The 24557-nt window shown below is 50.1% G+C and overlaps 1 protein-coding gene across 1 annotated transcript in view; it reads right to left on the bottom strand.

The window, feature by feature from the left end:
- The window catches only part of GHR (growth hormone receptor), a 217585-nt gene extending 194262 nt beyond the window's left edge, over positions 1-23323 (bottom strand). Inside the window, exon 1 of the mRNA XM_028529502.2 lies at positions 22801-23323. Coding sequence (XP_028385303.2) covers positions 22801-22840 — 40 coding nt within the window. The 5' untranslated portion in view covers positions 22841-23323. The remainder of the gene's footprint in view (positions 1-22800) is intronic.
- Positions 23324-24557: the final 1234 nt, after the last annotated feature.

The raw sequence follows: 24557 nt of genomic DNA on the forward strand, positions 1-24557 counted from the left end.
GGGTAATGGGAGGATAATGGTGATGGAAGCAGACTTCGGGTGGCGGACACACAGTACAGTGTACAGATGATGTATTATGGACTTGTGCACCTGAAACCTATATAATCTTATTAACTAATGTCACCCCAATAAAAGCAATAAAAATGTTTTAAAAGAAGAAAATAACAAATCTGATCAAGTCGCTTATCTATCTAAGAAATCCTGGTGCAGCTACGCACTGAGCCCCAGGAAAAGCCCCGGATCCCTGACACGTCTCTGGACCCTGCCTACGTGCCAGATGCATCTCCCTCATCCGCCCTCCAGTGCCCTCCGCTCCAGCCACTCCAAGCCACTCATTTCCCGACCCACCATCAGCTTCTGTGTCTCCATGTTTCTGGGTTGTCCCTTTTAAGAACACCCTCTCCCCTTTTCTTTGTCCTCTGGCTTCTTGGAGAACTTCCAAGGGGAATTACCCCAAATGACATGTTCTCAGAAGCCTTCCATGACTCCCCCAGGAGTAACGAGTCTGGCTGCCGCCCCCTGTCCTGCCTGCCTGCGTGGGGCAGAGACAACGTGGGCAGCTCCGCCTCCCGTGACAATGGTGGCTTCTGTCCACGGCGAGCCTGTGGTGTTTGGGGCTGTTATCACACTCATGCTTTGGCTTCAACGGCCCCATTATGAGTCTCCGTTGTAAAAGAAAAATACTGCATGGTCGCACGTGACCTCTAGAAAAGTCAAACTGGCAGAAACAGAGTTTGGTCATTCTCAGGGGCTGTGAGGGGTGCCACAGGGAGCGATCTGTCAACAGGTGTAAGTCCTAATGCACGGCATGGAGACTAGTAAACAGCGCTGTCGTGTATTCTCGAAGTTTTCTGGTGGAGTGGACCCTGCACGTCCTCACCACACACGCATCCACGTGTACAGGTAACTCTGGGAGGTGATGGATGTGTTAACTCACCTTAATGTGGTCATCAGTTTACATCGTCATCTACATACACCTCAGATCACCACGCTGTGTATCTTAAGTTTGCACAGTGCTATCTGTCCATTGCATCAGTACCTCCATAGGGATCTCAAGATACATTAGAACGAGCCAACAGACAGAACTAGAGGAGATCCTTGCTCTAGAGGCCCCTGGGCACCAGTCCGCCCCTCTCTGTTCAGCACTGCGCATGGCAGGGGAGTGAAGGCTGACGGAACCGAAGTTCGTTTTCAGATCAGGAGGTACAGGGGCAGTCTCTTCTGATATTTGCTTAAGTCTGTTTTGCTGTGGTTAGAACAAGAAGGCATCGAGAATATTTTCAAAAAAACTTGCCAGCAGAAATTGGAGAAAACAGAAAAGCAGAGTCAGGTCAAATTTATAAAAAAAAAAAAAATGGAAAAGCCAGGATGCTTAGTGGACCACCAAGTCCTGGCCCTAGCAGGAGAACACGCTCGGACTGTCCTTCTAGTGCACAAAGCCAGCTGTGGGGGCTCTCAGAGTGGGTATTTCCTGGGGACAGCACCACATGGGGCACGGTCCTACCAACGGATCCAACTTGTGATTGATTCGTTTTTCTACTGCTGGACTTTAAAAAATACCACGCTTCCCTCCTGGCATGCATCAGCCATGAGGTTGCCTTTTAAAACTTGTGTCATCAGACCAAGCCTCTTTTAGTCTGAAAGCACCCAAAAAGCTTTATGAAATACAGAATAAATCCATCAATTACTCATCACTAAGTGGCCACTATGGGCCCACCACCAGAACACTGCTGTGCTGTGGAGGATATACAAAAAAAAGTCAACAAGGATTTTTCCCTTTGATGAAATTAATAAATCAGAATGAGGATTTACATATTAGGTCCCTTACTTCAATCTTCTCGACAAGAACTTTACAGAGAGCTCGCGATCTGCAAGGCACCCTCGTGAGGCTACAGGGGAGACGGCAGACAGACACGGGTCCTGAAGGCAGGTCACAGACGGTGAGATGATGCCCATGAGTAACTCCGCTGGGACCAAGCATGAGTCTAAGGAACGTGCCGAGGAAGGGCCAGGGAAAGGGAAAGGAGCAGCTTCTGTTCTAGCGGGACAGGAGGGCAGGGCAGGGGAAGGGTCAGAAAGGAGGCTGACGTTGTGGCCTTTGAGCTCAGCCTCAAAGGATGAGCAGAACCAGAGGATGCAGTAATAGGAGAGAAAGGCCACTGCGGAGGGGACGACGTGAGCAGAAGTTGCCGGGCAAAGACAAACGAGGTATTTTGAGGGCAACGGAGTAGCTCGGTTTCAAGCTCAGCAGGAGACACAGGTGGGTGGGTAGGTTGGGGTAGTACCACCGGGCTGTGAACACCAGGCTACAGAATCTGAAAATCAATCCATAGGCCAATACGATGACAACTGTTTCAGATTATTTAGCAACGGTGAGAGAGGATGAGGGCACATAAATAAGGGCTGCTCTGTGGCTGCTGCTTCTGCTCCGGCCCAGGTCTCTGGGCCGAAAACAGTGGTGAACCTTCCGATCAATGTCTTCAGCTATGGGCAAATAGAAATCTATTAGTTGCATGTGAAGTCTTGCTTCATAGAACTTCGGCTTCAAAGTCATCATCAAGAAGTCTCTTATCACCGATACTGAGCAGTCTGCATGCTTTCTGTAACAGTGCACAGAACTATCTTTCCTCAGTGTTACAAAAGAGTGCCAAAAATATACACAGAAAATTGCTCACCATCCCCAAAGAAGACCAACATGCAGAATAATGCCTATATTCTACATAGCACCTGACATCTATTAAACAGCACGAATGACAAATTGGATGGAGTGTTAATATTGTTATAGAATCCAGAGGGGACAATACTATAAGCCCCCTCCGTGTGGGGGCTAATTCTGTGTCAACTTGACTGTGCCACAGTGCCCGCATGCGTGGTCAAACATTATATACTCTTTCTGTGGGAGTGTTTTTGCATGAGAATAACACTTATACTGCTAGAATTTGAACAAAGCAGATTGTTCTCCGTAATGTGGGTGGGTCTCCTCCAATCAGCTGATGGTCTAAACAGAACACAGGAATGACCTCTCCTGAGAGAGAGAGAAACCGGCGGCAGACAGCCTGCAGCTTGGAAGCAGAGTGCCAGCTCTTCTACGAGTCTACAGGCTGCAGGCCTGCCCTACACATTCCGGACTTGCGAGCTTCCATAATTGTGTGAGCTGACTCCTTCCATAATAAACCCCTTTCTGATATGTATGAGGTCTGTCCAGAAGGTATCCAGCCATGCAATAGGAAAAACAGAGACATTTATTGAAGGAGATACAAGATACAAGAAACATGGTACACAGGCCAAGGACGCCTCAGTCCCCTTCAAAGTAGGCACCTGGGGATCTCACATGTCACACCATCAGCTGCCTCATTGTATTTTTCTGAATCTCACGGACAGTCTGAAATTTCTTCCCTTTCAAAGGTGATTTTGGTCTGGGGAAAAGCCAAAAGTTGCAGAGTGCCAAGTCTGGGTTGTAGGGGAGCTGAGTCACCTGGGTGATTTGATGTTTTGCCAACACTCTGCACGAGACATACTGCATGAGTGGGTGCACTGTTGTGATGAAGCTGCCAATCACCAGTTGCCCATAGCTGCAGCCTTCTGAATCACGCGAATAGTTTCTGCAGAGGAATGTTCAAGCATAATGCAAAATTTGATGCAGATTTGTTGCTCTACTCACTCAGTGATTTTGAATGCGACAGCCACACAGTACACATGCTCACTCAATAGCATCTACCACCCCCACTGACTTGTACAGTGAAGTCATCCTTATTCATGCATGTGCATTCCAATCCACTCTCCTTGGCTGCCAGGCTACATCAATGTCATGCAAACTGTTCTCATTATATTAACAATGGCTGGACTTTTTCTGGACAGACCTCAAATATGCATATCCTATAGGTTCTGTTTCTCTGGAGAACCCTGACTAATGCACTGATAAACACGCCAGTGCTTTCACAACGTTCTCCACATCTACCTGAGTGTCATTATGACCATCTTCTCTAGAATGTGCCCTTATATTAAAGTTATGGGATGACAGACCAGGGCGATGGGCTGGGGTTGGGAGTATGTAGATTTGCTGGGCTTTCTTTGGCAATGGTTATGCCTGTGAGTCCACTTTTCATAAGCGCTCCACTTAGCCAGAAGTTAGCTACACAAATGGCCTTGTACTTAATATGGAGAGAACGGAGGTAAGTTTTCTCAACTGAAAAACCTGGCAGTGACGATCCCTGTCGTTGAATCACAGGTTAAATATTAACAAAATTTCATATGCGACGTCAACGAATAGAATTTCAACACCATTCCAAGATGATAGACCACGACATGGCCACCAAGTCCAAGGATTTGGGCTGAGGGCCATCCAGGCTCCTTATAGTGACCTAAGCCCCACACTCAGGCTTCTGTAGCCAGGCCGACGCCATTCCTTCCGAGTGAGCTAGAGCGGTGTCCCTCCAAGGAGACTGCAGTGAACAAATCGCCTCCAAAACGTCTCCATGGTTCTCATTCACATTTCATCAGTCCAATCCCAAAGCATCTGCCCCCCAAGAAGTTTGTCCTGAATTCTGCCATCTTTCCCATAATGACCTTTACTTCTTTGCTTCGGACTTTCCATGGCAGAGAGGATGGGCAGGAGGGCGGGCCTAGGACTTGCATTTGTGAAGAACGACATGGATGACTTCATTTTTGTTCAGTTGTGTGTGTGTTTTGTTTTGTGTTCTAAAGGCACAATTCTCTCACTGCATTCTCTATCTCTGTCTTTGTCTTGATTTCACACCACTGGTATCTTTTGCCACCAGGGACTTACCGACAATCACATCAACATATTTCCCTTTTTAAAAAAACACTGAGATCACCTGCAGAGTTTTAAATGCTCCATGGGCCCCACCCCGATATTTGGACTTAATTAACCTGGGCTGCAGCACCTTGCTCTGGACACAGACCTCTGTTCTTCCAATCACGTTTAGTCAACCACTCTGACTACTACCTTCACACAGAACTCCACTTTTGTCTTCTGCCTTTATGTCTAAAGCAGCTTAGATTCCTGGTTTATCACTTCAGTGGCTCCGCCAATACCCTAAACTCACCTGCTGCTGCATCTTTTCATCAAACAAAACCTTAGGTCTAGGTGATCTCGCTAACTCCACATCTGAACACCTCCAGGAAGGATCAAATGCTTCCTAACACCTTTACCAGTGATACCAGTATGAACTTGTGACCATCAACCTCAACTGGACCTCCAGTAATGGCTAATAATCCTACTAAACTTTACTAATAGGTTCCCTTTCATATTCATGCTTTCTCTGTCCTCAAATATCTGAAATCTCCTCCTTTCTTTTCCCGTATGCCATTCCCTTTCTCTCTCTCACTCTACTCTCCAAAGCAGATAGAAGCCATCCCACAGAAGCTCCTTTAACTTGCAGCCACCCCACCTGAGGCATCTATATGCAAATGGCCCTCCTTCTTTCCCACTAGTGATGGGGGAACTCAAGAGTCAAAGAATTTTAGCTTTAGTTATAGTTAATAGGCTTAGTGATTAATGCAAGCAGAAAGCTGTTGTTCCAGGAACTGAAATGCATGACTGGACCTACCTGGACTCCAGGTAGCAATTCAACCTTTGTGCCCCAGGAAGATTTCAAGAGATCAAGATGGTATCTGAGCCACTGTGCTCCAGGAAGGAAACTTTTGCTTGACCAGGATGCAGGAAAAGAATCACTGGTCAGCACATGAAGGGATGCTAGAAAAATTGCCGGACTGCAGCTTTTATCTAATTAACATTTCCCCCTGGCTTCCAAATCCTTTACCTACTTTTTTTCTCCTCTTTACCAAAAAGGTCAGCTTGAGATAAGATGTTGAGATTGTTTTGAAGGTCCATAACCCACCGTCTTCTCAGATTGCCAGTTTCTGAAGGAAGTGCCCATGAAGATTTAATCCTTGTTTCTCCTTATCGGTTCTGGTGATGACAGGCAGCACAAAGGCCAACTTTTCCAGTTTCCCTAGGGTGGAGGGGTAGGGGTCCCCTCTGTTCTCCAATCCCTCCAGCTGTGCTAGTGACCTACCTGCTTCCATCTTCTTAGGACTCCTGCATGACTCTTTACCCACCCTTGATTAACCACCCATCTTTGTTGTAACTTCAGTTCCGTTGCCCGTTCTCTCCATTGCTCTCCACTTCCCATCAACCTTTAAACGTGCTCAAGTCTCGCGTCTTTAGAAAGCCCTCTCTTAGCTTTATTTCCCCCTCTTGTTAGAGCTCCATCCTTCTGCTTCCCTTGACAGCCAGATGTCTTCCGTTACCTATAAGCTCTCCTTAAAGGCCTCTGAGACACCCATTTTAGTAATCCAAAGGACATCCACAGTCCCTTTCTAACTTTGCCTTTCATCAGCATCTTAAATCATTCTCCTTTCTTGGCCTCTGAGATGACACCCTTGCATCTACTCCATCGCATTTTTCACTCTTACTTGTCAACTTCTTGTCCACTTGGCTTTTGCATGTTGAAGTTCCTCATGACGCAGACCTGTCCTTCTTGTCTCACTGCATGTTCACTATCTGTGATCTCACTCACCTTTGTGGCTTCAGGTCTGTGTGTAAGCCACTGGCTTCCCACGTTTTATCCCCAGATACCTCCTCTGAGCCAGGACCCAAGACTGCACCGTGTTTCCGTGTGGATTTCTTAAAAAGGCCTCCGGTTCAAAATGTCCCCAAACTAAACTACCTTCTCCCCAGCCTGCTCTTGGTCACCCTCCAGGATTCCACATTCACTTCAAGCCCAGTACCTGGAGTTGCCCATGGTATCCCCCTCACCCAGTCATGTCCAAGTCAGGACTGAGCCCAATCAACTTTACGTCATAAACAAATGGTGAATCTATTGCCCATACATAGTAGTAAATCTATTAATATCTCTGCCTTTATCGCCATCACCTTGGTTCAAACTACCAATATCTCTGGCCCATAACAGACTCATAATCCATCTCCCTGAATTACTCTTTCCACCCCTCTTCCACCCAGTTTCATAATAGAGCCAGGCGACCCGCTTAAAATGTCACTCCCTTGCTTTAAAAGTTTCAAGGTTTTCTATTGCTCTTGTGATGAATAAAGACTGTAACATGGTCTGCAACACTGTGTAAGTCCCTGCTTACTCCTCTGGACCCTTCTCAGTTAGTGCTCTTTCTTTCTCTCGGAACTCTGGTCACACTGACTGTTCTTGGTTCTCAGCAGCACTGGGTGCCTTCCGGCTCCCTCTCCCTCTGCCCACAGTGCTCATCCTGCTCCCTCCCACTTCTACTTCTGTAGGTTCAAAATGTCTTTTTTTGAAAGCCTTCCCTAACCACCAAACTCCAACTTTGATCAGGCCCCCTTATTCCTTTACGACTTAAAACGGTCCTTAATTATAGTTGGTTCATGTCTTTCTGCATCCTGGACCATGAACTCCCAAAAGGCAGAGGCTATTTCTACATGGCTTATCATAGTTTGATAGCACCTAGACCACTGCTCTGCTGGGCAAAATGTAGACTGAATGAATGAGTGAGTTCTGAGTGAGTGAGTGAGTGAATTAGGCTAACAGTGGATCTTTATAGTCAGACTCTCAATATTCATCTTCATCCTGCCCTGCAGCACACACCCATGAATCAGGACCTTGAGATACTAGGAAGACCAGCTCAATATGGAAAGTGGTTTTGAGAATGCAGGCTACACGCCGTCTGGAGAGGAAAACATTGACACGGAGGTCTACAAGTTGTTGGTCTGGGTTCTTCAACCTGGGCCAGGAAAACCAGCATCTCTCCTTACATCCATTCTGCATACCACACAAGGACTGGCTGTATCCATTTCATGAATGAATTCCGGAACTCACTTTAAATCCCTTTGTAAATACATGAGGAAAAAATCACTTTCACATATTTTTTTTACAAAGGCAAGTCATCTGGAATCTTTTATAAGCACTGAAAGTGCCCCCAACTCAGTACCTCTACCTGTCTTCTCTTTGTACTTGAACTATATCTCTTTCTAGCTTTCAAAATTCATTTAAATTAAGATTATGGTATTAGAGCCCAAAGTCTTACACAAATTCTGGGCATAAGCTCACAAGATATTCATCAAAGTGCAAGTCACTTATTAAACTGCAAGTGGCCGTAAAGCAGAGTGTTTGCAGCTCCTCGAGCAGCGCGAACCCAGGAACAGCTTCACCTGTGAGCTCGCAGGGCCCCTCCCCTGCCCTCTGAAAAGCGGAGGGAAACCACTAGGGGAGAGGTTAACATTCAACTTTGCTTCGTATGCTTCTTTAAACCACACAAAGTGTGAGCACGCTGCTGAGGACTGAAGATTGTGAGTGACAGCCTACCAAACAGAATACACGCTGTCTTTTCCCACGAGGACTTTTTCAAAGTTCAAAATGCTCTATCTTCAGCAACGTGGCTATCATTAACGTCCTTTCTTCTTAAATCATGGATTTTTAAAGCAGTCGTCCTTGGACTTACAAAATCGCAAATCCCAGCAAAGCCATTACATCTATTATATTAATTGGGCATTAATCCCTTATTACTTACATTCGGCAGCATTTTTTTTTCTGGAAATGTTCTCCTTGCTGTACGAAAACTTTGAGATTTATTGAAATTAAGACTATTTTTCAAAAAATGATCAAGGCAGTGTTAGGCTACCTAAGTCAGCTCCTGCCTAACGAATCAACCCCACACTTGACAGGTTAAGACAACCAACATTTGCTGTCGCACAGTCTAAATGCAGGGGCCCAGAAGAGACTTAGCTGGGCATTTCTGCCGCAGGGCTTTTCATGAGCTTGCAGACCAGCTTTCGCTGGGACAGGGCTACAGTCGTTTTGAGGTTGGACCGGGGCTGAAGGCTCTGCCTCCAAGGCCACCGTCGTGGCAGCTGTGGTCCGCTGGCTCCAGCTGCACACTGGCTACCGGACGGATTCCTCCCTTGCGCACCGGTGCCGGGCCTCTCCACAGGGCAGCTCGAAGCATGGTAGCCGGCTTCCCCAGGTGGGTGATCCCAAAGACAGAGCAACCAGGACACAGCCACAGTGCCTTTGAACGTCCCGGCCTCCAAAGCGGCACATGTTCGCTCCCACGTCACTCTGGTCTTCAGAAATGAGTCCCTGAATGCAGTCCATTCTCAAGGAGAGGAAACTCGGACTCCGCTCTTAAAGGAAGGAACACCAAAAAGCTTTGTGGACGCATGTTGAAAAGTACCACACAGGCAGCAGTCAGACTCGGGGAGTTGGCTGTGTTTGGAATTAGAAAGTCAGTGTTTTCATCTGGACTGTGCGGCTCACCAACTGAGGGGCCCTGTCTGAACGGTGTAACCTCCCCACGTCCCAGTCTCACCAGAAGTTCAATTAGGTACGTCATGCGACTTGCGTGGGGGGTTAAATAACATGACGTGAAAAAGAACTCGGTACAGCCCGCAGTCTGAATAAGCACTTCCTTAATATCATTCCAGTACCAGTCATTAGCGAGGCGGCCTGTTCACCGAGTGCCCACTGAGCAGGTCACGCAGGGTCTTCGCCCCTAGGCGTTCACAGTCCAGCAGCTGTGAAAGTAACTCTGAACTTGGGATGGAAAAGCGGAGTGCCTTCCCCCCTAGAAATCTGAGGGCTTCCTGAAGACAGATGGTGCAAAGGCAGTCTATAGGATACAAGGACATATAGGATGGGTTTAAACACCTTCGTTTGCTTCCTTTCGTTAAGCGTGGCTGCTCTTCTTGCTTAAAGGTTCTTGGCCGTGCCGCGTGGGAGACAGAGCAGAGCACTTTGCAGGGTGGAGGGAGGCTGCCCAGCCAGCGCGGCCCTCTCCCCTGGATCCCCGGGCCCCCAGGTACACGGTGTGCAGGTAGGTCTGCAGTAACAAGTTGCGCCTGTCACCCTACGTGCAAAGCGTCAAAGGTCATGGTTTAAAACCATGCCAGCCTAATGCAGCCATTTAAGTAAACAGTTCCATGCATAAGCTCTGAAAGGTAATTGCTGTTTTCCTTCTAAAAATGCGCAATGCTCCAGAAGTTAGAGTCTGAAGGGAATGCCTTTCAGCTGACCCTAACTTACTCCTAAGGAAAAAAAAAAGAGAGAGACCATTTCCACATGACTGTCCCTTTGTCTCTTCTCGGATCTCATCGCGAGCCAGTAATTTATGTTTCGCAGAGATGGCATTATTAGATACCCAACTCCAGGCTTCCAACAGCTTGTAATCAAAGCAAAAATAAACAAACACCCTGAGAGCCTATTCTTTCCCCGGTTCAGAATGAGAGGTTGGAGGCATCCCGGCAGTGGTTAGCCTAGACGGCTGTGCTGTTTGCCGTCCCGGAGTCAGAGCTCACATGATTTGTAAGAAATTCTCAGTCTGCATTTCATTCTCCGGGTGCCCGGGCAACCAAGGGTAATTGTCCTTTGGGCTATTGCAAGCATAAAGAGTCGTCAAAGATTTCGTTAAATATTCCATATCCCTCGTGGAACATTAAAAAAAATACAAAAAAATGGTAACTATGGAAAAACTGAGCAATGGGGTCAATTACCCAAACTCAAACACCTTATAAAATAACAAAATACATGAATTATTATACAACTGCAGTGTCCTGCTCCGTAGCAATAACAGGCTTGCTTCCAAGGCCCTTATTAGCATTGTATCAAAACTTGATGATTAGCACACGGGCGACTTTCTGAAGAGCTCTGTGGTCAATGACTGTGGATATGAAGACGGCAGGGTTACCCAAGGTAGGCAGGCTTAGTAAACAGCCCACAGATTCAAGGCAAACACCTCATCCAGGTCACCATGAAACCCACCAGATGTCCACGTCTGTTGCCATCTGACAATGCAGACTGGCGAAGACGGCGTGTCCAGCCCACGGCACCACGCATGGGCGCTGGGCAAGTGGAGGAGAGCGGGAGTAATGGACTATAGTATTAGGAGTGTAAGCTCCAAAGCCTGAAAACAAGTTGTAAACTCCACTGTGTCCATTCCCACCTGTGAATCCTGGGCAAGTGAGTTCATGTCCCTGGCTCGTCCCTTCATCTGTCGAGGGTCCTCAAGGCCATGGGACTCACAGCAGGACTCAATGTGACATGCACAAATGATGCTAGGCACATTGAAGGGACCGGGTTGTGTCTGATTTAGGGGCTCCTGCTACCTGTTTGATATTTAGGACATGTTCAAAATCAAGGTCCTTTTAAGTCATCACACCGTTATGAGTGCATCTGAGCTACCCAATGGAGGCTCAGCACGGGACCCGTACACCTCCCGAACAGGGTTTTGTTTTGACTGCCGCTTGCACGGATGCATTTTGTTTTGTGGATGCACCCTGCGTCCAACATGATGCCGGGCGCCCGCGTGACTGCGTTTTCACGGAGCTTACTCTCTAGTGACGAAGACTAGTTCGTTGAACACAGGAGAGGGCCCAAGTGTCTGCACCGCTTTGTGAAAAACCGTAAAATGAAAGGCAATGCGATACTCTGAATTGAATCCTGAAACAGAAAAACAGACACTCGTGGAAACACTGTGAAAACCTGAGTACAGTCTGGAACTCAGTTACCAGTGCTGCACTGCTCTTGGGGGCCTCCTTTGCACAGGTCTGCCGTGATTCTGGACCCTGCCATTAAGGAAAGCTGGTCAGGGCATGTACAGAGACCCGGCATCTTTGCAGCTTTTCTGTAAATACAAAGTTAGCTCCAAATAAAAAGTCTACTTAAAAAAATCTTATTATTATCCAGTGCACACTGCCTGTCCCTTCTCCAACCATATCTCCTCACCCCGGCCGCCTCACGCCGCCGACTGCTAACCCCAGCACCTGCATCTCTTTGTCCGGGGCTCCCTCTAGCACCCGGAGACTGCTCTGCCCTGCTCAGTGCGAGTGCCCAGGAATTGCTACTGGCTGGGGAACGTTAATGGGTAAATATTCAAACTCGCCCGGCCTGGGGCGAGAGGAGGCTAAGGTGTGGGTTTAGCCTGGGCTCCCGACGTCTCTCCAGGAAGGTCACAAACTCCAGCTGTCCAGGTTGTGACGTGCTTCACCACACACCCATTCTCGGCTCCTGTCCCTGCCTCGTTTCACTTTCCCCCGTCAATTTCTACCTGAATCCTGGGGTCACGGTCCGCTTCTGGGAGAAACCCAAACCAAGACATCCCTCCCGACTGTATTTGCTGATGGAGTGAGGAGGCTGTGGAGTCTGTCGGTTCCCCGCTCATTGACGGGGACTCACGACCACTGTCCTGGATTGTTCGTGGTTCCTGCAAAGAGCCCCGCACTTCACCCCACAGGGAAGTCTCGCCAAACTATAAATGCCCTGGGAACTGCCGCACTTGAAAGCCACACATTTTTTAGTGCGTGCAAGGGCAATAAAGGTCAGGAAGAATGCTAACAAAAACTTCCAGCAACTGCTAACGTGCGTGCATGCACGCGTTCATTTGACCAGAACCTACCAAGGATTTTGGATGAGATATAAAGAGCACAAAGTAGAAAAGGTCTCTACTCTCGGGAAGCTGACGTTTTTGTCAGTGGAGATGGACAAAACCCAGGAAAACAAATGAATAAGCAAGATAATGTCAGATGGCGGCAAGTGCTGTGCAGAAAATAAGACAGGCCCCTGAGACAGCACGAGCTCCTTGGGGGGAGGTCACGCTAACAGGGACCCAAACACCTGCAAGCGTTGGTGTGACCTCCTCTGGGTTCTCAGGTCCTCCAGAACGTCATCACCAGTGGCTCATCACCGAGACAGCCTTCACCGTGACCCCTGCCACCCCAATGGGCCAACACCTGATTGCCCCTTAACCTGCCCAAAGTACCCCCTTGTCTAACGAGGGTCTCCCGTCACGGGCAGACAGCAGTCGCTCTTACAAACACATATATCCAGGAAGGGCTTTCAGGGTTGATTTTTTAATCTGAACGTCCTAAGTCACCAATAATCATCTGGTGACCCTTGAACTTTTGTTGTAAGTATAGCAAGTCTAGGCACCCTGACAGAGAAGTCATGAGACACTAACCTCTGGACGGCACTCCTCTGAAAGCGGGAAATTTCAATAGTTCAAATGAAACCGGGGGTCCTTATGACTTTGACTAAATTTTGCTTTAAATCGTAGTGCTAGAAATCACCCCTCCCTCCATCACTCCCTCCCTCTAACTCTCCCTCCCCCCTCCCCCTAATATTTATATAAAAAATCAGCAACCGGCCAGGCAGCAGGGGGGCCCGCACCTGACTGCTTGTCACGAGGCCCAGACCTCCGCAGGCTAAAGATAACATCTGGACCTGAGTTCTGTTTGGACCCTCCGGCTATTTTCCGACGAGCCCTGGCGGAGGACTGTTGGAGCAGAGGTCAGAACTGTCCTCAAGACCGGAAGGAACGACTTCCTGCCCTTGCTTCACCTCTGACCCATCCCTCCCAGCACAACCTCGAACCCCTAACCCAGTGCCTTGTGATTTTGCCCGATGGCACCTGTGACCTACAGGCCTCGGGGTGTCGTGTCTTTAGAACATACACTCCCCCATCTCTGGGTGGGCCGATTCAATATTAATCTATTTTTCTTTCCTTCCTGCTCGGGAGTTTCTTTGGGCCAGTGCACACGGGCAGCCGGACTCTAACCTGGGGGCCCGATAACACAAACCAAAGAAACAACCCGAGACTCGTTAAAGCTGCAACTTTGCTTTGCTAGGAAAGAAGGAGGGGGAGAAGTAGCAGTTGGTGTCGAGTGGGTCTTCTAGGTGTGAAGGTGTTAAGTTTCCTCCCCCAGGGCCTCTCAAAGGGGCGCGGCAGGGAGTCACCTCCTTCCCCGTCTCCCACGTGTGCCACACACGGTTTTGACTCACTCGAGCCACGGCCGCCTGGTGAGGTAAGAGTCTCCGCCCCCATGTTGCAGGCAGAGCTCAGAGGGTTGAATTAACCTGCTGAGACCCTCAGGCTGCTGCGTGTCCGAGCTGGACTCAGACCCCGCCACACAAGCAGGGCCTGTGGGATTCCAAACCTCTCTCTGTGCTCTTTCCACAAGGTCCACCTGCCTTCAGGCTGTCACAGGGCTTGACCCCTAGAGGGCACCGGCCAGCCCCAGCTCACAGGCAAACCCTGGGCTCCCAGGGAAAAGGACGGCTGGCCCGGTGTCACTTGCCTCAGGCAGCTGGCATGGTGACAGAGATACACGGCATGCCCCTCCAGGGCTCCGGGCCCTGTCGTGGTGGTGGGAACACAGCCCAACAGAAAGCCCTGGGAAGAGAGCTAGGGGAACTGGGTTTTCAATCTCTCTCTCTGTCACTTGGGGTTCCATCCCAGGGAAGTCTCGGCCTTTCTCCGGGGCTCCCATGGCCTCGTGGTGAATAAACTGAGGCTGTTGGGCTCCGTGTTCAACAGGGTCCCCTGGCCCTTGGAGAGGCGCAATTCTTCCTTGTGCGGCGCTGTCCCCGGCCTTACAGAAATCGAGCGCCCAATTCTATGCACTACGAGCCCTCCCCCTTCCCAGTCCTGCAAGAACCGTATCCCAAATGCCCCAGCCGAGAGTCAGTACGCGGGGCTGCGGTCACTGGCAGATGGCCGCCAATTCTGTGAGGCCCCATGGCTGTGCCGAGCCCGCACTGTCAGCGTCAGCGTGCGGCAGGAAGCGGGGGTGTAAGACGGAGTCCCAGGCCAACCCCACCACTGCGGCATCTACTGGAGATCCTACTCTTGACAGGACGCCGTGCTGCTGGCATCTTCAGTACACCTGCTGGAATACTGTTACAGAAGGAAGTTTTAAAGGTGAATTTCTGGAGTGTCCGTACAAGAGAACTATGCAGAGACACCCCGCAATAGTCCTCGCCCCCCAGCAAGGACTCTGCTGGCGGGGGGCGGGGGGCCGAGGCAACAGCCCTGCCCAAGGGAGGCCCGAGACGCAGCATCCATCGTGAGCGACGAGAAGGGCTTCCTGTGGGAAACCAAGCCGCCGCCTGGCACACCCGGCCCGCTGCCCTGGCGTGCGTTGCCCAGGTGAGCTCCAGGCGTGCCTCCCGGAGCCTAGTTCCCGACCTTTTCACACAAAACGTCGCCCTGTCAAAAACATGGACCGTATGTTATGGCCTGGCTCAGGATCCACTATGCCCATAACTCCTGTCCCCTAATACTTCGGCCCAAACAGGTCTCCATTCTCCCTAAGTAAATATAGCCTTTAGAGTCAGTGACGGACTATTTCACTGAATCGTACAATTGTCACCTGCTACCCAATCACACCACGTATATTATTAGTGCTGCCTTTGTAGCTTGAATGCTCAGCCCCAAAGCTGCAGCTCATGTCTTCTAGTGCTTCTCTATCCCCAGAGTGTCCAGCACATTCCCGGGAACACAGCAGTGGCTCAATAAACATGTGTTCTGTCTTTGGTTTTTCACAGTGATCCCCCAAAATGCCACTGGTTTGGCCAAACTTACATCCTATAAGCTGATAAAAAAATCTTATTTACTCTCTTTCCCCAAGTGATTTTCACAGTACTTTTCAGATGACATAATTAATTTTTATATACTCTATGTGTACCAGAATAAATAAAAACACTAAACTGTACAGGATAAAAGGAAAAGAATTAAAAGTTCACACTCTGGGATAAGGGGCATATCAAGTCCTACCGAGTCCAACCAAAAAATTCAAAATACGTCTCCACCTTGCTTTCAACATTAAAAACCTCCAGATGAGTCCAACCCCGAACGGGACCCACCTTGGAAAGATGGCCACCACGTTTGGGTGCTATCACCAGTCTATGGAGAATAATACCGAGTTTGAGTTTCTGAGCTTCGGTCCCAGCTATTACCTGACTGCACCCACCTCTCTTTGCCCTCAACGCGCACACACTTCCTGCCAGCACTTCAGTTCCTCTCTGTGTTTTACTCCACATTAGGGTCGCCCATACATGTTAACTGAACATCTATTCCATGACGAGACAAGCACGGTTTGGCCAACGTCTCTGGGGGAAACGAGATGCTACACGGACCGCTGACATGGAGAGGTCACTCCGCCTCCTTCTTGCTCCTCTGTCTTTATCCTTCTTACTTGCTGGGTATCCAGATGGGGTCCCTGCTTCACTCATCAGCACCTTGCCCAGGGATCCTGGTATCCTTGTCCGCCCCCAGTGCAAAGAAAAGCGTCTGCAGGGGTCCCGTCTTCAGAACTCCTTTCACAGTCTGTCACTCACACAGGCTTTGCCACGCTGGTCTTCTCTTCGCTCTGTCTGACTGAGGTTTCCAGGGATCACAGTGACACAGCTTGAAGGCTTCTAGCAAAGCGGTGGATACGGTGAACTAGGATCAGGACACGCCACGGTCCTGACCGAGGGCCAAGGCTGCTCCACCGACCAGTGGCAACCAGGACCGAAGTCCGACTGAGGTCTCGCTCCAGCCCTCATCACACTCAAGTGGGGCCCCCTGCCGTGTGACTGTTTGGTAATCGTCATTCTGTGCCTGCTTTGGTACGGCCACTCAAAGATAGCAAGAAAGAGGGATACAATGCTCTTTAGGATAAAGTACCTTTTAAGCAAGTTTTTCTCTGGACTTATGACGTGATCATATGTCTGATATGTTCTAAAGGAACAGAGAGGGATGCCTCTCTTAAGTTTTTAAGTTATTTACTACTTTAAATGTTTCATTTTATAAACAACGATCAAGACGTTACCACAGCAAATGCCTAGCAAAGCAGGCGGCCCGCCACAGACAACACAGAAGGCACCTGCAAGTTTTGCAAACTCTCTTGTCGTTCTCATGCCAAACGAGGGCCTGGCCAGGCAGGACGCGCCTGACTCCGCCCAGGGAGCGTCTCGCCCAGGACATCCTCTCCACGGGGAAGCTCCACCCACCAGAGACGGACTCGCTCCTGTCTACGCCCGTTCACGATCAGAGGAGCACGGTCCCCCGGGACTGTCCTGCTGCCATTCTAAAGAAAGCAGAGAGAGCCTGGTCAATGATACGAGAAGCAAGCCCTCACCCGAGCCGTAAACACATCTGGAAGTTTGGAGGACTCTGTAGCAGAAACTACTTCCTGAGGTTGCAACAGACTATCTGAAGGTAAGTGTAGACGCTAATTAAAAACACAGAGCTCAGTAATTTCTGGCAAATTACCGCCGAGTTATGAGTTATTGGTGGGTGAGGTTGGTGCCCGATCTAAGGCTTCCCTTGCCTGTCTGAGGAGCTCGAAAGGAGCAGTGAGAGGAAGCCGTGAGCCGCTCCCTCAGCTTCTTGCAAGAGTCTGGTGTGCAGCCCAGTCTTCTTCAGCTCCGAGCAAAAGCAACAACATCGAGAGAAAACGGCTCCAGAAAGACTTTTGCTTCCGACCGCAATGAGCTGCAATCCTTTCTGAAGGGCATCTGGAAGCACCGTTGTCATCGCAGTTTTGTCTGTTTGACTTAATTGGTTGAAAGAAAATGATGCTTATATTTCAATTGGGGTGTAGTGTTAACTAAGTGATATCAATGTATTTAACATTCCACGTTAATACAACTGACACACTTCCCACACCTGCAGAGTTTACAGCATTCAATGGAGGAGAAATATATACAAATGAACAATATTTATTTCCTGTTCTTGAGCAACCCGCAGTGTAGGAAGGAAGGCACTATGTAAAAAGTGGATTGCGGAATGAAGCGTGAATGAGACAGGTGTTCTCAGAGAGGCCAAGCAACGCCAGAGGAGCCGGGAGAAGACCATGCCATCCTCGTGTGGGGGCTCCTCGCTTCACAGAACTCCGGTTTGCAAACTGCACATGCCAGTACTCGTCAGTGGGCCTGCTGTGATTTGGGGGGTGGGCGTGAATAGGAAGTGGGGAGCCATGAAATAAAGTTTTGAACTTAAAAATGCACTTTATTGCCCTGGCTGGGTAGCTCCGTTGGTTGGAGCACCATCTCGTGCACCCAAAAGGGTGCGGATTTGATCCCTTGTCAGGGTGCATGGGAGAGGCAACCGACTGATATTCCTGTCTCTTCTCTGTCTGTCTGTCTGTCTGGCTTGCTGTCTCTTTCTCAAATCAATACACATATCTTCAGGTGAGGCTTTAAAAAATGCACTTTACCATTGATGATTTCCTGCCGCTCTATTAGAACGGAATAAAGCCAAGGAGCAAAGGATGGAGACCGCAGTGCAAGGGGATGAGCAAGGCAGCCCCCGGCGCGCAGGAGGGAGCAGCCGGGACGGTTTCCGCCGCGAGCCCAGGAATGTCCCTGGCTCCTCCTTGTTCTGACGGAAGGTCTGTGCACAGAGCGGGCTTCTGCCAGGCCCAGGAGTCAAGTATATTACAGGTTGTTTTTTTCTCATCGCCAAGAAAAACAGTCCTTTTTTTTCATACCCAGACTTGCTGGATAAAAAAACAAAACAAAACACACCCACAACATCTTCATCATCACCAACCATTAACATTTCTAGCAGGAACATAGAAGAGTCTCAGCCGTGGCAGATTCTCAGCTGGTGGCAGGGGAGACTTATAATTTAGTTGGGGAGCCCCAGACAGATACATAAAAGAGAAATCAGTCACAGCAGGTAGGTCCTAATACTCGGTAGGCTGTACATGCTACACAGGCTGTTTGTACGCAGCCCTGCGGTACAATTACAATTCTCACAGAGGAAGAAGTGAGTTTCGGAGGAGCTCACTTGCATGTCTAGTGGTAAAGTTCAGATTCAGACTGAGGTCCAATGGGCCCCCAAAGTGCTTGCCTTTGAACCACACCCTCTCCCTGTGTGTATACTAGCTCTTTGCTTCCTTCCTCCACAAAGGACGGGACTTGCGAAATGAGGAGCATCAGAACCTTCGCCACACTTCGGTCTGGATACACCACAGGAGGCCAGGGCCTCTTGGGGACTGACGCTGTGATGCAGCCTGCTTTGGACATCCCGGGGCCATCAGCAGGCTACTTGGCCCCAGAGGAAGAATAGTCTTGTCCTGTATGCACATCATAAATCCCTGCCACCTGAGGAAGCCATTCATCCTGATGTACTTTGACCCCCCTTAGGGCCAGGTGGCATGCACTGTGAGACTTGGACAGAACAAGCCTTCAGTACATGCCTGATTGCTGGCCCTGACTCACACTTGCAGAACCAGACACAATGAGGCCCATGGAAACAATACCTTGTAAGGTAGGCTCTACCCATCTGTAACATGCAGCTTCAACCTGCTTGTCTTCAGAACATTCCGCATCTGATAGTTAGGGGGTTGGGAGCCCTCGAGAGAGAGAAATTAAGCAGCTATTTTCATTACATGCAGAAGTCAATGGACCTTTGCCGCATTACACTTTCCATAGATTTATAGACAGTTCAGGCACACACAAAAAAATATTTGGGAACTATTATCGTGTCGTGTTTTGACTACGGATGATTAATAACCCAAAAAGAATGAGTTGTTATCTTGTTTATAGGTTTAAAATTAGCAAACAGTGTAGTGAGATGGCTTAAAAAGCACATTAATTTTAAGCTGCCTGCATAGATGTAGTGAGTCCAGAACTAAGGATTTCACATCTGTGCCTGAGACACTGCATGTGAGGGTGACGAGACTGTGGAATGAATCTAGGCCATAGCGGTCAGGGTAGAGAAGGGGCGGAGCCACGTGGGTGAGAAAAGGCTATAAGAATGGGCCAAAGAGAACTCAGGAAGAAGGGGCATAATGTTTAGTCTCAAATGGAGTACCCAAAGGGAAGAGAGATCGGATGCATTGTGTGTGGCTTCAGCGGCCGATCAGTAGGCCAAAGGGCGGAAGAAAATGTTGGTGTAGTACAAGTCAGAACTTTCTAAAAGTGCATCTCTCCTAGAAGGGTCTGGCCAGCGAGGAAGACTCCCGTCTGATTCCACCCGAGAAAAGGTGGGCCGGCCCGTTCACAGGGAGAGGTGCTGACGTGGAGGTCATGTCCCTGACAGACCAGCCCCAAAGTTGGCCATCCTCCCAGTCTGCCATTTTATTGGGCACGTTATTTACATTATAGACACTGTTCCAGGTTGGAAAAAATCCCTTGAACAAAGACATCCTGTTTCGTCTCGCTTACACAATCCGTGGGGGGCTGACTCCTATCTGTCCAAATTTCAATTCCTGTCAATCCAAGATTCACAACGTGATTAGACAATTTTAACACTCACGTTATTTACATCATTACCAAAGAGACTATAGGGTTTTTTTTTTACTAACTTAATTTTGTTCTTTATTTTATTGATGTGTATTCTTGTTTCATTTTTTTAAAAAAAAATTATCATTATTCTATTACAGTTGTCTTGAGATTATAAGGTTGTTTTTTTTTTAGAAGAAAAAGTGATGGTTTGGATCGACATAGGAACACACTAAGAAATAGAAGTTATTTTTATTATTGACATATTTTTTGAAAATTTGTTCTCTAAAAGCAAACCACATCTCCATAATTGTGCAATTTACCAGTGGAATGACAGAGGAGCTTTAGCTTCAGGGTAGCAGATTTCAAAAATCTAACCCACGCCTTTTTTCTAAGCTCAACAATCTGCCGTGCGGTATTCTCCGTCTCGCTCGGATTCATCTTTACGTTAACAACGCTTCCCAGCAGATAGCCAAACAGGCTCGCCAAGTTGGACGGATCTCAAGATTTGTTTCCATACTGAGCCCTTCACACACTTGGCAGAGGCGGGCCGCACACTGGAGCTCCATTTATTGCATTGTGCTCTAAACATTATGTCCTCAGCTGACAAGACACTCAACACGACAGTCCCATAGGTTACCAAGCACCATAAACATCTGTTAACCCAGGCGCCAGAGACAGCACAGAGAGGGTGTCGGGTGTCCATTTTTAAGTGGTTTATGACGGGGAGGGAGCCTGCTGTTTAAAAACCAATAATCAAAAACGCACTCCCAAGCTCTGCCTAGGACAAATATTTGCAAGGCAAAATTATGCTCGGTTTGGGAAAAAAAAAAAAAAGGCACCCATGTCGGCACTTTGTCACTGCATTTATAGACTCTCGTTTCACACTTTGGCCCATTAAGTGCTGGCTTCCCGTGGCATTCAGGAGACCCAAACTGTAATTTCACTCTGATATATTTACCCCAGAAGGAAAGCTGAATGTTGACTCACCAGCTTTCCTTAGGCCAATGGGGAGCAGCACGTTTACAAGGGTGGAAGAGGAGGCTAGCGATGGGACATGCTTCTGCTACAAAGCGTGCTCTCCAAGTCCCTCTGAAGGGGAACCATAAATAACAGGAGAGACCCCTTGAAATCCAACCTGGGGTAGCTAAGCTTTGCTTTTCTCAAAAGGAAACAGAATCCCCAATCACGGAAAAGATGGAACCAACAACCCTGTCTGCTAAATCATTTTATTTTGTTTCTATGCAGCATTTTAATTTCTGGAAATGTCTCCACACCAGATCCCTCCAAGGTCTATCCCTTGGCACCCCGGGGGGGAAGGACATCCAGTGTGACCCAGCTGGAAACTAGCTTAGAACACCAGTTGCTCAGGACACAGAGCAGCCACAGCAGCTGTGAGGAAAGGTGAGTGGCATCCCAGGCACGCACGCCAGGATTCTCCCAGTAAACACGGCAGACACCTTCTAGTCTCCATGATGGACAGCAGCACCCTGGGAATTTCATATCCGCAGCCCTGGCTTGGGCTGGGGTCTCCAGCATTCTGTACACACACACACACACACACACACACACACACAAAACCCTAGAATCTTTGTCTGCCTATACTTGAGAGTTCTGGAAACCACCTCCAGCCCTCTGTCCCTGAAAGCCAATGGGTCTAGCCTTTTCAAGTCCGTGGAACTCAGGTAAGTCCTATTCAGGGATCCCTGCAACTTCCCAGCCCTCAGGCTTCCCATTACCTTTCCCTGTCCCTTCCAAGGTCTCCTGGCGTTTCCAACAGGCGGGCGGCACCTCTCTGGCCCCCTCCTCCCCCCTGCACACCTACTGGCTCAGGAGCTGACACGCCTCCCCAGGCGCACACACCCGCACACGTACACCCCCGTTCAGTACACAAATCCAGCGCCAGGCCACCGACACCCGCAGTCTGGCCGCGGCAAGCGTCCCCCTTTGGGTTACACAGAAAACACCCTCCCCCGCCCAAACAGACTTCCCCACGCACCCTCAAGTGGGGGACACTGCCCGGGCGCCCCCTGAGCGCCGCCGGCGCCCTTTTCCCCAGACTCGCAGCTGCCCCACTTATCGCAGCTCTCACGCCTTGGGCAGTTCTGTCAAAACTTGGCGCCTGGCTGATTTCATAACCACGAGTGGGGGAGTTCGGCTCGCCACTGTTTCCAGCCACCCCAGCTCCTGGGGACCGGTCGCCCTGACTCTTCTGACCCCGGCTCCTCTGGTGTCAGTGCGAGGCTGCCGCCGCCACCGATGCCGAAAAGGGCCGCGCGCTTTGGGGAGGAGCGCGCGGTGTAGACGCGCGCAGCCCGGCGACCTCCCCTCTGCTCGGGTCGCGCCGCTCGGGACCTCTCCCGGCTCAGCAGCGGCAGCTTCAGGGTTCCTGCCCGAGCCCAGCTGAGGATGTCAAATAGAAACACTCGCAAAACTTTTACAACAGAATGGTCTTCGGAGGAAGCCCCTCCAGGCACTGCAAGCAGCAGTCGGAGCCGGCGTCAACGTAGGATGGTTCTCCTGACGCCCCCAACTCCCGTCTGCCCCTACCAGACACACACACACACACACACACACACGACCACAGCGTGGATCCGGTTACAACAACCCACCAACAGAAAACTTCTCGAGGAGGAGGGGGGCACAGCCAACCCCCGAGTCGCCCGGGGAAAAACATGATCTGTGTAAATACCTAAGACAGACCCCCATTTTCGTAAACCCCTGGCGTCCCAAGGTCCACTCCCAGGAGCCCTGGCACCACAGGGGGAAAATAAGAACCCGACACCGGAACCCGCTCCAGTACCTTCGAGCCTTGCCTCCGGATTGAGAGCGCGGGTTCGCATCTGCGCTGCGGCCGAGGGCGCGGGGGCCTCGGGCCCGCGTGGCCGCCGCAGCCCGGGGTCCCCCGCCGCGCCCGGGCTCAGCAGCCGCCGCCGCCGCTGCAGCAGCCTCCGCCGCCACGGCCGCCGCTCCCTAGACCGCCTCCTCTTCCCATGGCTGCGCCCAGCTTGGCAGCTCCCGGGCTGTCAGGCTCGGGGAGAGGGAGGGGGCGGGGTGAAACGGGAAGGGAGGCTGGGACGGGAGGGGTGGGAAACGGCGGCCGCGGTTCACCAGGGGTCACGCCGGGCCTGGCCCGCCGCCCCTGGGGCCTGGGCTGCGGGAGCGACGGGAAGCGGGAGTTCGGCGCCGCCGGCTCGGGGCTCGCTGCGAGGGCGCCGGGCGCCGTCCGGGCCACGCATGCCGAGGAGCGGCGATGAAGCGTTTCCCGGCGCGGAGTTGGAGTTGGTGCGTGTCACTCTCCTCCGGGCTGCGCGGCTCCTCCTAGAGGAAAATATTGGTAGTTGCAGGACGCTTCCTTCCTCTCCGCCCACCCCCGGTCCCAAAAAGAAGGCAGGACCTAAAAGAGCTTACAGACGAAAGCTTACAGGAAAGTAAGCTCCCCGCAAGAACGGGACGAAAAACCAGCCGGAGAGCTCGGAAAGCGTGATTCGCCAACCAAACATTGCCTCCCACCACCCGCATCCTATCCCCAAGCTCCTGCTCGCTGGCGCACGGAGAAAAGCTAGCTAAAAGTGGGAAGGCCCCTTTTTTTTAGAGCAGGGAGATGAGTTTGCCAAGGACAGGAGGCATGCAGGGAGTCCGGACACGGCCCCGGCGAGGGGATCGGCCTTGCCCGTGACCTAGGGGACGCGTTTTCACCGCCTGGTCGTGGACCTAGTTCGTGTGTCAGATGCAGGCCTGCCCACCTCATTCCCCGGCAGGGAAGACACAGCCGGCTGAGAACGTGCTTCCGAAAGTTAAGCATGCCATTTTGTAAAGCATCAAACTCCTTGTCCCCGCGGCTTTTCTAAGCAGAGAGTACAAAAGTCCAGTTGCAGGCCGTCTGAGATCTGAAGGAGCAGCCAGTCGTGCTATCTTTTTGCTATTTACTTTGTTACTGGCTGCCTGTTGTAACCTCGTTTGTCGCTGGCTTACTCGGTTCCTTTTTTTTTTCTACAGGGCTCCCAGACACAAAGCCAAGTTTATATTCAGGAAAAAAAATGTTTCAACAACAACTTACATTTAAATCAAGCTTCTCGGCACTAGAATAAAAGATCCCTCCCTGGGCATACAGAGTAGCACAGGGGGTGGGGAGTCGGACTTGGGAAGGCACACAGGACCAATGCAAAGACCTCGGAGCGGCAAATGCCGCAGACGACTCGCCTGTCTTTAAAGGAATCCGGTCAGTGGAAAATTCTGTTGCTAAGGGTCCTTTCCAAGGCTGAGCTGTGGCTCAACAAGCCAGCTTCTCCAGGCAAAGGCACACAGAACGAAAGGAGGAAAGATTCTGGAAGGGGTGTGTGTGCCATCCCTGCCCCTTGCAGGAAGGAAGAAGGCAGGTGGATGGTGATTTTGAACTGGTTGTGTTCCGCCTCACCAGAATACAGTAAAACTTTCTTTCCCTAGACCCTCCCCGAACCCCTCCACGGCTGGAGATCTCTGCTTTGCTAGAGCAGTAGGAGTCTTACCGGGGTCTGGAGGTTTTTTTTTAAAAAGGGGGAGTTGCCCACCTGAATACAG

The sequence above is a fragment of the Phyllostomus discolor genome, chromosome 3 (genome assembly GCF_004126475.2).
Source record: "Phyllostomus discolor isolate MPI-MPIP mPhyDis1 chromosome 3, mPhyDis1.pri.v3, whole genome shotgun sequence".
NCBI classification, from domain to species: domain Eukaryota; kingdom Metazoa; phylum Chordata; class Mammalia; order Chiroptera; family Phyllostomidae; genus Phyllostomus; species Phyllostomus discolor.